Below are 15,772 nucleotides of genomic sequence, written 5' to 3'. Positions count from 1 at the left end.
AAAAAAAAAAAAAAAAAGTTGAAACCTAATGCCTACCCTCAAGGAGTGACCAGGTATGTAGGACGCTAAGACAAATATATTCCCATTTAGTGATAAAACAACTCACTAAACTTAAAAAGTAGTATTCTTCAGCTCAGTAGTTAGGGTGCCAGCCATATACACCTGAGTTGGTAGGTTCAAACCTGGCTCAAGCCCAAGAGTGAGGTTGCTGTGAGCTTTGATGCCATGGCACTCTACCAAGAGCAACATAGTAGGACTTTGTTTCAAAAAAAAAAAAAAAAATAGCTGGGTGTTGTAGCAGGCCCCTATAGTGGCAGCTACTTGGGAGATGAGGCAAGAAAATCACTTAAGCCCAAGAGTCTTGAGGTTGCTGTGTGAGCTGTGACGCTACAGCACTCTACCAAGGCAATATAAGTGAGACTGTCTTAAAAAAAAAAAGCCTAAAAACAGTATATAGTCAAGCAGAAAAAGTTTGCCAACCTCAGAGAATTTTCAATAGAGTAACACAATGAAGACTGTGTTAGGAAAACAGTCTTGAAGGTAGTTTTATCCAGTTAAATGAGTATTTAATGTCTACTGGATGTTAGATAAAATGAATGGAGAAATAGGGTCTGGCTATGGGAACTTCAGTTAGGTGAGGAAGACAAAGCAGGGAGCAGTGTCTCATGCCTGTAATCTTAGCACTTTGGGAGGCCAGGGTGGGTGGACTGCCTGACCTCAGGAGTTTGAGACCAGCCTGAGCAAGAGCAAGACCCTGTCTCTACTAAAAAAAGGTAATTATAATACAGTATGTGTCAAAAGAGGTTAAGAGCTGAAAAAGAGGGAGGCTGAAGCCTAAGCCCAAGAGCTGGAGGTTGCTATGAGCTGTGACACCATGGTACTCTACGGAGGGCAACATAGTAACACTGTCTCAAAAAAAAAGAACTGAAGAAGAGACCGTTAGCTCAAAGTATTTAGGGAAGGTTTCTGGAGAAGGTGATACCTGAGAAAAATCCTAGACAATAAGGAAGAGTAAGCTAGGCAAAGAGCAGAAGGGCCTAAAATACCCTAGGGCAGAGGGAAGACAATGAGCAAAGGACAGAGGAGTAAAACACATCTGAATTGTCTGGTACTGATGAATGGAAAAATAACAAGGACAGGTGAGGGCGGCACCTGTGGCTCAGTGCGTAGGGCACTGGCCCCATATGCTGAGGGTGGCGGGTTCGAACCTGGCCCCAGCCAAACTGCAACAACAAAATAGCCAGACGTTGTGGCAGGCGCCTGTGTTCCACCTACTCGGGAGGCTGAGGCAAGAGAATTGCCTAAGCCCAGGAGTTAGAGGTTGCTGTGAGCTGGGATACCACAGCACTCTACCAAGGGCAACAAAGTGAGATTCTGTCTCTAAAAAACAAACAACAAGGACAAGTAAAGCTAGAGACTGGCTGGGGCAAGTTTCCAATTGCCTTTTATCTGTTCTATTGAGCACTGGGGAGCTGTCAAGATCTGTATTTAGGCTTGGTGCCTGTGGCTCAAGTGGCTAAGGTGCCAGCCACATACACCTAAGGTGGCGGGTTCAAATCCAGCCGGGCCAACCAAAACAACAATGAGGACTGCAACCAAAAAATAGCCAGGTGTTGCAGTGGGCGCCTGTGATCCCAGCTACTTGGGAGGCTGAGGCAGGAGACTCGCTCTTGAGCCCAGGAGTTGGAGGTTGCTGTGAGCTGTAATGCCACAGCACTCTACCCAAGGGGACAGCTTGAGGCTCTGTCTCAAAAAAAAAAAGATTTGTATTTGGATAGGTCATACTGGCTGCAATGTTTAAGATATGCTTGAGGAGGTAAGATCTGTTAGGATACTTTAGTAGATGAAGAGGGTCTGAAATAGAGCAGTAATAGCTCTATTTCAGTGGACAGCATGGACTTGAGAAAGGAAAGATCAGCTGAACATGATGATTGAGGACATGTGGGGTAAGAGAAGGCAAGAATTACTCTGAAGTCTCTAGTTTGGGTGAAGAGTGATTCCCATTAAGGGAGAAGAATGCTGGAGACGAGCTAGGTTGAGGGGAAAGATGAAGCATTCTCTCTCCATTACCTATTTCTATATTCCTGGTCCTTCCCTTGCTTCTCCAAGAAGAAGCAGTAACTCCACAGGGATGGCAAAATCGCACTTTGCAAATGCTCTGTGGCGTCTGGGAGGCTCTAGGTAGAGGTCTGGGCTGGAGAATACAAATTTGATGTGCTTAGGGAGGGAGGTGGAGGCAGAGGATGGTGCTAACCTAGATGATGGGGAATAAGCTTCCAAGCGGAAATGGACCTTGGTAGCAATACAGGATCTTCTGTCATTCATAGTGCAACTCTGGAAACCTCACGAAGTTTGGATCACTGCAGGGGGGGGGATACACACCTTGATTTAAGAATGTCAGAGGTTCTTTTATTCTCTTATTCACTTAAGACAGGTGAGTTTCTTTCTTTTTTTTTTTCCTTTGACAGGCGAGTTTCATGGTGTGCCTCTACTCTCCTCAAAACACAACACTAAGAGATAATGTGCTCAATGTCGGGCCCTCACATGGGTGATAATCTGCGCAGGATTCTCCTCACCTGATCCGCAAAATAGATCTTCTGCTTGCCATAGGTCTTCTCTTTGATCTTGCCTTGTTGGGCCAGCTGCTCCAGCGCCTTCACCACCGCCTGGCAGAGGGGAGGGACGAAGCCATCAGAGGAGTCTTTGGGCTCGAGCAGGGGGAATTTCAGCCAGTGATGGGGAAAGAGCCCCAGGTTCGAGAGGACAGGACCCCAGCCTGATTCGAGGGGGCCTCACGGGGGAATCCCTATGAAGAGGTCCTCACCGCCTTGCCCAGTCCGTGTTCCCTCTGCAGGTTCCCAAACACGTCCTGGGCGCTGTAGGGCCTGTTCTGCTCCTGGAGGTACCTCAGGAGGATCCCGGCGGCTGTGAAGAGACGAGGCAGGGGAAAGGCCACTCAGCCGACCTACTCGCCCACTCCCCTCCTGGGTCTCCCACCCCGCGCCCACGCCACCGTTACCTCCAGCCGCAGCTTCTGCTCGCCCTTTACTCATGGCCTTTCCCGCCGCCAAACTGAGCAGGTCGTTAAGAGTTGCTCCGGTAACGCCTCCTTCCGGTGACGGGGGGCGGGCTCAAGCGGTGATTGGCTCAAATAGGGAAGCCATCTGGGGAGGAAGAGACCCTTCCCGGACGCCGTAGCTCACTTCTGCCCGGCGCACTGAGGCATGAGACCCAGTTTGGACCTCTCCCTGCCTTCCTCTGGCAACTTAGACTGCGGTAGAGAACGCCTTCAAGTTTCCAGACCCAGATCCAGCCGCGGCTGAACACTTGTAACCTTGACCTAGGCCCAGTGTTGTAACGGGGAGACACTTCAGGGATCAACTTCCGCGCGGGGCAAGCGACCAGCTCAAGGTCACAGTGCTAGTTACCCACAGGGACGTGTCTTGATCCCACGGTCCAGCTCTTTCGTCAGCCTGTTTTATCCCTTGTAAAGTAGGTGTAGTAGCTACTTGTAGAGGATGGTTGTGAAAAAATTAGGAAGCATTAGCGCTTCGCAGAGCGTTTACACTCCCATTGTTTGTCCTTTACCGAGCTTTGCACCCAGGGGGCGCCCGACATCTGCTGTGGGTGGAACACCAAGGAAAGATGGGAGGGGGCTACTTTTAAGCCACAAAGCTTGTATAAGTTTGTTAGCCCTGTCAGTCTCAGGGCCACACCTGGCAGGTGCTTTCCATTCTTGACCACAGTGGCCAATGGGACAGAGCCTGAAATAAGTATTTCTAGTTTCTGAGGTCAGCTGAAGGCCGAAGAGCAGCTGTTCCTGCAGCTCAAACAGTCCAGTAGAGAAGCATTTCTATTTTTTAAAACCTTCTATCTAAAAGCTCCTCAGCCTGACAAACATGTGCTTGTCTTTGCAGGTTTAGAAATGGAACTGCAAGCTATATTACAGCCAAGTGTGCCAGTTATTCTCACATCTGGGCTCCCTGAGGAAGGGAAATGGCCTCCTAACTATAGTGATTGTTCTGGGCAGCACAAAGAAAAAACCTAAGTAGACTTCGGGTCCCTCACACCTGGGCTGTCACCTCAAATAAATCCAGAACTCAGATTAACAAGAGAAGACCTATCAAGGGTAGGACACCATGCAACATCAGTCCTCAAGATTGTTCTCAAATAAGATTTATTCCCCAACACCCGCCCACCCACCCTCAATTCACAGTGGAGGACTAAGGAGATTCAGAGCAGGATCCCCTAGGTACAAGAAACCTTCTAAAGGTTTTGCTCTTCTTCCTTCCCTCCCTCCCTCTTGCCAACTCCCAAGGCCTGAAGCTACACACACTCATGCAAACACGCAAAATCCCACTCCTTTCCCACACCTGTTTCTCCAAATCAGAGCTCACCTCTTAAGACATCTGGGCTCTGAGAAGAGAGAATGTATACAAAGTCTAAACCTAAAGTGGGGGGCATGAATATCATTACCCCTGACTCTGACCATCACACACAAGTGACTATGAGACAGGCATCCAGCTCTTCTCTCTTCTCACTGCCGGAACTATTTTCACTCCCTGGCCTCTCTGTACATTGTCCATCAACCAAGACAAACTTGTCAGCACACCCCCACCTGCAGCACATGATATAGGCTCTGTCCAACATCCCTAACCCAAGTATGGGAGTTTTAGGGGAGTGGTCCCTGAGGATCAGCAAAGGGTTAATGCAGAAGGAACGCAGATAGAAGAGTTTGGCTTGAGCTCTGACTGGGGGAGTGGGCAGGGAGAGGTTATAGCCTGGCACAAGCTTAGAACCATCTATCGTTTTTGGATTTTTGTCTCACATGATTTTACTAGGGGCCGCTAAACAGATAACCCTCAAAGAGGTGTCTGCTGATTATACACACCTTGCTAACTGGGCTCATCCTTAAAGGAGGCTCTGCCAAGTTGGGAAACAGATGAAAATAAAAGCAGTAAAGTAGCTGAATAGGGAGTAAGAACAGCTGGTGCAAGAAGAGCTTGTGGCTCCTGGGATGAATGCCACGGAACCATTTGTAAAGTGCTACTTTGCCATCCCTCATAGAATTATTGCTTCTCCAAAGGAGAAGCAGGGGAAGGACCAGGAACATAGAAATGGATATGGTATTGCTTTGCTCACTGCTCAGACTGATGGTCAAATGGAGCCAGGGGTTAGCAGCACCAAAGACAACCACACAGCTCCAGAAGATTCAGTGATACAGAATCTGAAGATACAGAGGCACTCACTGATCTAGCCAGCTGACCCCCATGGCCCAAAGTGATGTAGAAGAGGCCCATCCCCACAATTATGTTCACATTTCTTAAATTTAACAAGCAATACTTTGGGGCACTCAGGAACAGGCCTCAAAAAATATGGATGGGCTAGAGGAGAGGGTGCAGGCCTGTTCTGCAGAACCAAGGAAAAAGTTTACTTAAACATCCTAGTTTAGCAAAAGAAGATGGTAACAATGTAACTCTTCCAGCTGCTGCATGATTGGTGGGGAGGCTCTAGGGAGGTGATGAAGGGAGGAAGGGATGGGCTCTTTTATCAGTGAGGGCCTCTGAGCACCCATACCTAAAAGCAAACAGCAGCACCTCCTCAAAGGGGAATCAATATCCCTGACTATTTTGTTCCCCATTAAGTACCATCATGATGGAGAGAGGCCTCTCTCAGGGGAGCACACTCTCACTTCAGTGACTGAGCTCAGAAATGGGTATCCAGCTGGCAGCAGGGGCATGAGTATCCTCTATATGCAGGCCTCTGAGCATCAGTCAGGCCACCCAGCATACAAATATAATTCAGGGGATGGGAGCTGGGTTCTTCCCTTGCCCCATCACCTTAAGTGGGATGGGGAGAAAAAAAAGCTAAACCACAGTGAACCCCATAAGGAGTCTGCCTCAGTGGCTCCTGGAATTGGCAGGGTCCAGCTGATTCAGCTCTGACTGATCCAGAAGTTCGAAGTCATCCCCCTCAGCATCAGTGTCCAGGTCTGAACTAGGGGACCGGAGGATGGCTCTTGTTGCTCTCCGGGAAGGTGGGCCAGAAGGGCCAGGCTGGGAAGCTCCTGACAAAGCCAGCTGGATCATACCCTGGGAGACCAGGCTGGCAAGGTTGCTGGTGAGGTTGGATCCTACAGGCAGAGCACTGAGCAGGAGCTCCGGCAGTGCAGCCTCATCCCGACTGGCAGGGGGAGCCCGGGGGTCCTCAGCCCCTGAAGGGGAACGGTACATCAAACTGGGCATGCCAATGCTGGTGTCGTCCTCGTCATCCAGGCCAGCAGGATCCACATTAATAGAAGGGAAGTCGGGAAGGTCTCTGGCAAAGGATTCTTCTGGATCACTGTGACCATCTAAGTCTGGGAGAATAGGGATGTCTAAGATACAGCAACTACCTGGCCCTCCTATGGCCCTGGACTTACAAAATGCCCTATATAGCCAGACTGTCCCCACCTGGGACTTCTCAGAGTCAAGTAAAACCCATGAGGCTGGTTTAGCTCCCCACACCCCCTTACAGATGGCTATGATCTCTACTGGCATAGAACTCACCATCTCTTTTTCTATTATGTCCCTCATGAGGCCAGAGCCTGAGGTTACAAAGGGACTAAGGGCTTCAAGAAGAGCAGCAGTACCATCCTGGCTGTAGCTACCCCCTTGGGCGCTTTGCCACCTGACCTACAGCTCAAAAAACGGAGTAGGGGGTATCAGTATCCCTTCTGTCTAGGGAAGCTGAGACAACAGACAGAACCATTATCAACTCAGATCAAAGTTCCTCTCACCTTCAGAGCCTTCTGTTAGAGGTGTTTGGCCCCTTGAAAGATTGAATGTGCCATTGTCTGTACAGGAGACCTCAGCATCCGAGTGCTCTGAGTCCGTGATGGCCAATTCCTTGGCAACAGTAGAATCATCCAGCTTAGGAAAAGAAAAGACCGATGAGCCTGAGATGATGCCATTAGGAACCAGGTGCAGTCCCCAGGTACAGCTTTATTAATTAGCTGGATTTAAAGGTTACCCCAAGACCATCAGTGTAACCAGGGATACAGACTTTAGTAAAAATCTTGACCTTTTAGGCTGTCTCCCAGAGAAAATGCTCTTATTAATTTTTTGAGCACAAGAAAAGCAGTCTAGGAATTACTCTTAAGCAAGTAACTGATCCAGAGATAATTGTTCACAGGTGGCCAGGAGGATATACACAATACCCAACCTAAAGGACTGAGCTGTTTAAAAGATAATCATACCAGTGCCACAGTTCTTCCAGGATGGTAGGTTAAAAGGAGACATGGAGGAGGGCGTCCTGGGCATCAGGTTTAAATTGAGATCTATAGGGGTGGCACCTGTGGCTCAGTGAGTTGGGTGCCAGCCCCATATAGAGGGTGGTGGGTTCAAACCCAGCCCCTGCCAAATTGCAACAAAAAAATAGCCGGGCGTTGTGGTGGGTATCTGTAGTCCCAGCTACTCGGGAGGCTGACGCAGGAGAACTGCCCAAGCCCAGGAGCTGGAGGTTGCTGTGAAGTGTGACGCCATGGCACTCTACCAAGGGTGACAAAGTGAGACTCTGTCTTTAAAAAAAAAAAAAAAAAAAAATTGACATCTAGATACAAAAATCCCAATATAACCTTAGCTTCTCTTCTTGCTTCTGCCCTTGGGAGCAAGAGGAGTCCAGAGCTTAGAGAGCCAGTGATGATCTTAAAACCTGGTTACTGCTTAAATATGAGCTGCCAGATAGTTAAAAGGAAGCTAAAGAAAACCAGACAGTGAAAAGTTGCTACACTCAATATACCTGAGGACAGAAGGCAGCAAGTTCTTCTTCGCTGTCACTGTGGTTGTCCATGGCCCGTTCTGGATGTACAGCTCTGCGGCGCACTGTATGGAAAGAGCAGAAAGCTTTGATTACTTCCTTGAGTGTGTGTGGGGGGCTCCTCTTGGACTTCAAAGGCATAATCAGAACAAAAGAAAAAGGCCCCTGTGACTATGGCCCTAAGCCTACATAAAAATACCATGGCTGCTGAGCCTAAGTAACAAGGAGATTCAATAACACAGAATAGAAGAGCTCTCTTCCAATATCCTTCCTTCCACCAGCCCCTACACATTTCTATCCTGGTCAGATAATCAACCACAAGGTTTGTCAACAACTGTCAAGCAAAAGGCAGACCTGATGTCAAGGTAGTAAGTAGACATTAACATAAGGTGGGCAAAAGAAGAGGCCCACCTTGGTTAAATCAGGCTTTTGAGAAGTGATACTTTTCAAATGGCTGCCCCAGGGGTAGGTGGAGCTTGGTGACCGTGCGCAAGGCTCTTTGAAGACCAGGGTTTAATGAAACACGCAAACTAACAAGACCACAGAAGAGAGAAAACAGTTTGCACTACCATCATGGAGGTGTTGAATGGATGTCAGCTAGTATACTTCTGATTCTGAGGTAGCAGGGTTTTTTTGTAGAGACAGAGTTTCACTTTATTGCCCTGGGTAGAGTGCTGGGGCATCACACAGCTCACAGCAACCTCCAACTCCTGGACTTAAGCGATTCTCTTGCCTCAGCCTCCCAAGTAGCTCGGACTACAGGCACCCACCACAGTGCCCAGCTATTTTTTTTGTTGCAGTTTGGCCAGGGCCGGGTTTGAACCTGCCACGCTCGGTATGTGGGGCTGGCGCCCTATCCACTGAGCCACAGGCGCCTGTTTTGTTTTTTTTTTTAAGAAACAGAGTCTCACTTTATCGCCCTTGGTAAAGTGCTGTGGCATCACAGCTCACAGCAACCTCCAGCTCTTGGACTTAGGTGATTCTCTTGCCTCAGCCTCCTGAGTAGCTAGGACTATAGGTGCCAGCCGCAATGCCCGGCTATTGAGGTAGCAGTTTTTAACTACCTTTGGGAGGCAGCTTTTAGTAGTGCATAGGCCAGGCTTAGGAGTTGAAAAGACCCGCTCTGACTTTTTACTACCTGTGAGCTTCAATTTCCTCAACTAGAAGAAGAGCATGATACCACTCATGTCTCAAAGTGGTAAAGGTTAAATAAGACAACATATACAGAGCAGCCAGCACAGTGCTCAGGCACATGCAAAGGGTTTCATAGATAGCAGGTAATAACTAGAGATGTCTTCATTCCATGAATCTTTTCTCAGACTTACTTAAAACGGGAGAGTCTAGCATTCCAAACTAGAAAAAACTGACAAGCCTGCATAGGTCTCTCTGGAATAGAACATCACTTTTACTTACCACCCCCCACTTCTCCCACTTTCAGTCTATCAGACCCACAAGCTTCTCCTCTTCCTCAAACTGCCCAAGTGGAAGGAAGCAACCCCACGACACTTACATTGTCTCTCTCTCTGCTTAGACATCATGTAGCCACGGACACTGAAGTCCAGCCGCTGCAGAACTGGCTTCAGCCGCACATATGCTCGATCCCACAGGTGGTGATACACAGCCAAGGGCCACATCATGATAGTGACAACTGAGAAGAAGCATGAGAAACAGTGGCAACATAGAGAAGGGGCTTCACAAAACATTCCTAACTATCCCTCCACTATCATACCCTTAGGGCTTGGATATATACTATGGAACAGTTATCCTTAATTCTGCTAATCATCTTTACCTGTGTCCCGTTGCATGAGGGGGGTTTTGAGGATAGGGACTTCTTTAGCTACCTACCAGGCCTAGTACAGGGCTGTGTGCATCAGAGTATGCTCCTGACAGGCCAAGGGGCGAACCAGACAGTGTGGTCACTTGTCTATGGTGTCACTGAACCATAAATAAGGCTAAATGTTAACAATGCCTCAAAACTATATAAAAATCACGTGATGTTCTGATGTATAATGGCCACAGCCACAACTACTCAATTATTCCAGCCCCAAGCAAGCAGACTACATGCCAAAAGGAAATAAATTAATTTATAAAAATGTGCTCTGGCAGTGGGAAAAAGTGCTCCAGGGATAAACAGAACTTAGTAGAGGAACTCCTAAGAATTATGTTTTGCTGTTATACAATACATTGGCTCTAAAAATTCCCTCCTTAAATAGGGACAGGCAGTCATTTATAGTTGTTAATGCAATATATGTTACTGGAACCTCATCAATTTCTAAAACTAACTTGGTAAGAAATGAATTTCATATGTAGAGAGCCTGCTATGGGTGAGAAGAAAGATATTTTCCTAACACTAACACGTCACAAAAATATGAAAAGGTCATTTCCTAGAGAACGAAATATAAAAGCCCTCTCCCTAGACCAAGATTTAACTGAGATTGGAAAGCTCTGAGCAAGGTACAGCTCATAGGCCATACTTACGCATCAAGTAGGACAGCAGGAGCCCAGGGATATAGCGGCCCAAGACAGCCAAAAAGGTCAGTATCCCACAACTCAGCAAGCAGAACTGGAGGAGTCAGAAAGTAGTATTAAGCTTCTGCTATGTGATAGGACACTGGGGTGGGGATGAAGAGTTATGATAGAGATATGGTTGAAAGGTTATGATCTTTGAGTCAAGCATGGACATGTCAGAATGACCAATACAGCCACTTTTACATCCAGTGGTGATTCTGTCTGAGAGGAAAAGGAAGATGTCCCCTTCTATTCAAACTTCTCTTACATGGGTAACCCCAGAGGGCTGTACCTCTCATGCCGGGAAATTGGTTTGAATAGGACTTAGCCAAAAATTCTCTCTGAAAGCAAGTATTGGTAGTGGGTTTTTTAAGTCAAAAAACTAAAAAAACCCAGCACCTGCCACATGTTTAATATGACACAGAATGCACACAAGCAAGCTTTCTTTTCCATCTTGAGGCACGAAAATAGGCTAATCTAAGTGGCATGCACCAAACGAGGAGTCACCAGGCTCTCTTGCCTTAGTCCTAATGGCAGGTCAGAAGCTGCTTCCTATAACTTCCCTTTGTCTCTACAAACAACACAGTCTTTTCTTTCTTGAATGAGGATATGTAGTAAAGGAGTTGTTTCAGTTTAGCATGAACTAAATTGAGAGGCCAGAGATGAAAGTGAAAAAGGGAAGTCTTACCTTGCCTGGGTTTTGCTTTTTGAAAAGCAAAAGATTCCTTATGAAAATGGTCCCACTAACCCAGACTTCAGCTATATGGTGGCAGAGCTCGGGCACGCTGAGCAACCGAGGGTGCACAAAGCCCCAACTATGAGAGAGAGAAGGGGGAGCTGTGAAAGGAGGGTGTTGAAAATCCCCCCATATTGCTGTGCAGGCAGCCAATGCTTCCAAGTTTAAACAGGGGCTGGGGAGTGGCTAGTCCCAGGTGCTTTAGAGGTGAAGCATGACTCTTCTTGGTTCACCAGGTTGGAACTTGAATTTAGGAACTAGGAGGGCAAACTTGTTCTGGCAACTCCACCCTATGAGCAAGCAGATCAATCCACGTGTATAAACCTGCCACCAGCTCCAAAGCCTTTTGTGCTTAGACACATTTTCTTCCCCACACTCAGACCATTGCAATTCCCTGCAATTGCAATCTAGGGATAAAAGCACAGTCTGATTGACACCACTGCTGCTGAGGAGGAGGCAATGGTAGATGTGCCCCTCAGAGAAACAATAAATAAAGCAGAGCCAAAATAAGCCACAGCAGAGACAATTCCTTGAATCAAACATACAGGGTGGATGAACTGAAAAATGAAAGCAGGAGCTTTAAGACACAAGAGGAATCTTTGGCGTTGGCTTACTGATGCCAGGAACCAATGTGTTTTCTGACCAGGAACTTTAAATAGTAAGAGGTCACAGAAAACACTAAATGACCTGGTACAAAAGCCAGGAGACAAAAGTTAGTCGCCTTTAAGTTTACTTACTGGAGCTGAATAATGCAGCTGATTCCCTGGCATGTCAGGTTATGGGGCACTGTAATGCTTCTCTTTCAAAACTTTCTCTTGTAAAGATCAGAGGACAATGGCCACCTCAACATATTGCTCCCTGAACTTTAGGATGTATTAAAATGATTATCTGGAATAGATTAGGTTCTTGGCTTATTCTGTGTGTCCATAACATGGGGTTAACAACATGTAACCAGCATATTACAAGAGAATCAATCAGAGCAACAAAAAGGGATTTAATTAGTGTTCCATACCTCTCATTGTCTAATGCGTCGGGTCTTGGCACTACAATATTAAAACAAACATCAGCATTAGTTGGTAGGGAAAACTAAACATGAAAATATTAGGCTGTTGGTCTGACAGATCACGTTTTAATAGGTTTGGGGAAAACAAAACAGTAATAGCCAATAAAAAGGAGACACCATGTTAAACTGCCACAGTTAGGGAGTTGCAGACAAGGGAATAATAACTTATGCCTGTTATTTTGTGAAGGAGAGAAAGAGGGGTCCAAATGGACCATTAGAGCCTCTAATTACCTTAGATGAAGGCCATGGTCTACAAAAAGAATAGTCCATCCCACCTCTTGAGTGTCTGGATTGCTCATATATATCAATGTGTGCCAGACCACAAAGGCATGTTTTAGCTACTTCAACACTAGAAATCTGTCTTTCTCTTTAAAAAGAGACATGGATGACATAAAGCCTTTTGACATTGACCAGCCTTAAGACAGATGGATGAACTACATGATTCCTTGAAGTTTCTATAAAATTGGATGAGAATTTAAAAGTTTTATACTCTAGTTTGAAGATCCTACTAACATCTCAAAATTAACATGTGTAAAACCTACATCAATTTTCCTTGCTTTCATACCCCCACCTAAACCGATTCCTCTGCCTTTGCCTTTATCTGCTACCTATAATGCCATTTACCCACTCTCCCAGCTTTAAAAATCTTAAAGTCGATTTTTATTTCTTACTCTTCTAACTCCCATCCAACAATCTCAGTTTGTTTTGAGTCCTGCCTTCTTTCCAAGACAATGTTTCTTCCTCCTTCTTCACAGATCTCTAAGTCATCCATCATTTGTTTTCAAGGACAATTCTACCTCTCACAAAGACACTTCCATGGTCACCTAACAGATCATCTTCCTCCCCTTCTTCTCCTTCCATATGGTCCTATAAAATGCTACCTAATTAATCTTTATTGTCATCTCAATTCATAGCTCTAATTTAAAAATCTTCAATGAACACCTAGTACCCATCAGACAAAGTCTAAACTTCTGAGCCTAACTTTAAGGCTTTATAAAATCTAATCCTGATATATTTCCAGTTTTACTTCCGAGTACTCCCTTTAACAAACTCTTCATTCTTACCAAAATGATCAATTCTCTGTTCTCTGGAAATGTTTGGCAGCTTCTGGTTACTTGGACTAATCAAGCCACTGAGATCTCTAGAAACATGCTTTTTCTCTATCTGATCAAATCTTTTGCTTTGGTCAAGGCTTGAGTTAGGACCAAAATACATGACAAATATAATATCAACCACATGCTGCAATGTGACATTTCTGGTACTGTTCTAGAACTATCATTTAATTTTTTTATATTTTTATTTTTATTAGATCATAGCTGTGTACATTGATACTGTCATGGGGTACAGTGCTATTTTTATATACAATTTGAAATATTTTCTTTTTTTTTTTTTCAGGCAAAATGGCAAGCTTCTTTATTTGCAGTTGGCTTATATAGGGAATTTTGTACATGAGCACAATGCAACAATTTGAAATATTTTCATCAAACTGGTTAACATAGCCTTCATGTCATTTTCTTATTGTGTCTATCATTTAATTTTTAATATATATATACACACACACACACACACACACATATATATATAATGTTTGAGAGGAAAACCATACCTTACTTTTTTTGAGACAGAGCCTTAAGCTGTCACCTTGGGTAGAGTGCCATGGCATTACAGCTCACAGCAACCTCCAACTCCTGGGCTCAAGCGATTCTCTTGCCTCAGCCTCCCAAACAGCTGGGACTATAGGCGTCCACCACAATATCCGGTCATTTTTTTGGTTGTAGCCGTCATTGTTTTTTGGCAGGCCTGGGCTGGAATCGAACCCACCAGCTCTGGTGTATGTGGCTGGCGCCTTAGCCGTTTGAGCTACAGGCGCTGAGCCTACAGTACTTTCTATAAGCCATAATGCTTAGCTTGGTGTTTTGCAAATAAACACTTTAAAAATAATTCCTTGCCTGTAACCCCAGGAGGATTAGGAGGCTGAGACCGGAGGATCACTTGAGGCCTGGAGTTCAACATAAAGAAACCCTGTATATTAAAAATAAAAAAATTCCTGAGGTTAATTGATACTGCCTCAACAAAGATATAGTATCCAATGAGGAGACTCAGGCCATCATGTGGCAGATACAGACTTCCTGAGCTTAGTTAACAAGGGGAAAAATGGAACCCAGCTCTGAATAACACATATGGGGCATAAGTCCTTCAAGTGTTTTCTAAAGCAAATAATTCAGACTTTAAAAGATAGCCCCCAGCTCCACAGACCTCCTCATAAATCCCCAAAACTAAAGGTAGAAATGACAAGAAAGGCTATTTATGGTTTAGATTGTTCTAAATGCTATCAAACTCACCTTTTATTTCAGGCCAGATTTTGTTCTTCCATTGATCAATACACACAATGATCATCAAGCCAAATGCAAGTAAAAACACAAGACGAAGTGATGTCAATGCAAAGAACCTATATAGAGAGAGGGGGGAAAGAAACAAACTGAACTTCAGAAAATACCACATGTGCATTACAGGGTTTATAATAAACAGACTTATTTTTGTTGTTGTTGTTCTAACTAGTATAGTAACTATATACCTTGTGTAAATTATTTTAGCTTTCTGAACTTCAGTTATTCTACCTACAAGGCAGAGATAATAATTTGCTCTATAATAGCAGAGCAAATAGCTCTTATTGCCCTTTTCAGCTTTTTCAGCCTATGACTCTTATTTTCAGGGAGACATTCATCCTTGATAACAAGCTGTTATGATGAAAGCAAATTATCTTTCTACAAAATTAGTGTAGTGTAAACTACACAACACTAAAACTAGTGTAGACTCAACAGTTTGTAGCAACAAATTATAAAGATGCGTTTAAAACATTGAATTCAATAATATATCCTCCACAGATGAAGGAACTGAGGCCAAAAAAGTAAAATGACTTGTTAAGGTCACAGTGAAAGTTGACACAACAGCTATATCCTAAAGGCTAGTTCTGGGCCAGGTGTGGTGGCTCACACCTGTAATCCTAGCACTTAGGAGGCTGAAGCAGGAGGACCGCTTGAGACCAGGAGTTCAAGACCAGCTTGGACAACAAAGCTGTCTTTACAAAAAAATAAAAATAAAAAGATATTTAGTTTGTTTTTAAAGATAGGGTCTTGCTCTGTTACTTGGGCAAGTGTAGAGGCCCCATCACAGCTCACTGTAACCTCAAATTATTAGGCTTAAGTGTCCCTTCTCTCTCAGCTTCCAAGCTGTGACTATAGGTACACACCACCACAATGGGCTAATTTTTAAATTTTTTGTAAGGATCCCACCTCTAGCAAAAAGGCATTTGAACAATCTGGGAAATCTAACACTGACAGTATACCTAATAATTATTAAAGAACTATTTATTTTCTTAGGTATGATGTTAGTGTAGTTATGTTTTTAAATCACTATCTTGTACAGATACATAATAAAATTTATGAATGAAATGATATGACATCTGAAATGTGCTGTAAAAATAAGTTTGGCAAGAGAAGTATACGCAAACAGATAAATCAAGATTGACCATGAGTTGATAACTGCTGAAGGTAGGTGATGGGTATATGGGATTCTTTATTAATACTATTCTCTCTACCTCTGCATATGTTTAAAATATTTCACAATCAAATGTTAAAATTTTTTGGCTCGGCGCCTATAGCTCAACC

General features: G+C 44.7%; 2 protein-coding genes across 3 annotated transcripts in view; both read right to left on the bottom strand.

The window, feature by feature from the left end:
• The window catches only part of PSMC3IP (PSMC3 interacting protein), a 6,128-nt gene extending 2,602 nt beyond the window's left edge, over positions 1–3,526 (bottom strand). Inside the window, exons 1-4 of the mRNA XM_012802887.2 lie at positions 3,020–3,526; positions 2,825–2,925; positions 2,545–2,666; positions 2,348–2,360 (exon numbers count right to left, since the gene is read on the bottom strand). Coding sequence (XP_012658341.1) covers positions 2,348–2,360; positions 2,545–2,666; positions 2,825–2,925; positions 3,020–3,053 — 270 coding nt within the window. The 5' untranslated portion in view covers positions 3,054–3,526. The remainder of the gene's footprint in view (positions 1–2,347; positions 2,361–2,544; positions 2,667–2,824; positions 2,926–3,019) is intronic.
• Positions 3,527–4,198: 672 nt separating this feature from the next.
• The window catches only part of RETREG3 (reticulophagy regulator family member 3), a 29,510-nt gene continuing 17,936 nt past the window's right edge, over positions 4,199–15,772 (bottom strand). For both annotated transcript variants that reach the window (XM_003786329.3, XM_023510981.1), the window contains exons 2-9: positions 14,447–14,553; positions 12,054–12,084; positions 10,994–11,120; positions 10,276–10,360; positions 9,308–9,445; positions 7,780–7,862; positions 6,779–6,911; positions 4,199–6,358 (exon numbers count right to left, since the gene is read on the bottom strand). In XM_003786329.3, coding sequence (XP_003786377.1) covers positions 5,901–6,358; positions 6,779–6,911; positions 7,780–7,862; positions 9,308–9,445; positions 10,276–10,360; positions 10,994–11,120; positions 12,054–12,084; positions 14,447–14,553 — 1,162 coding nt within the window. In that variant the 3' untranslated portion in view covers positions 4,199–5,900. The remainder of the gene's footprint in view (positions 6,359–6,778; positions 6,912–7,779; positions 7,863–9,307; positions 9,446–10,275; positions 10,361–10,993; positions 11,121–12,053; positions 12,085–14,446; positions 14,554–15,772) is intronic.

Source organism: Otolemur garnettii, unplaced genomic scaffold, assembly GCF_000181295.1.
Source record: "Otolemur garnettii isolate 467f Iridium unplaced genomic scaffold, OtoGar3 scaffold00018, whole genome shotgun sequence".
In the NCBI taxonomy this organism is placed as follows: domain Eukaryota; kingdom Metazoa; phylum Chordata; class Mammalia; order Primates; family Galagidae; genus Otolemur; species Otolemur garnettii.
The sequence above is the reverse complement of the archived record's forward strand: the minus strand, read 5'-3'. Positions and strand labels throughout refer to the sequence as shown.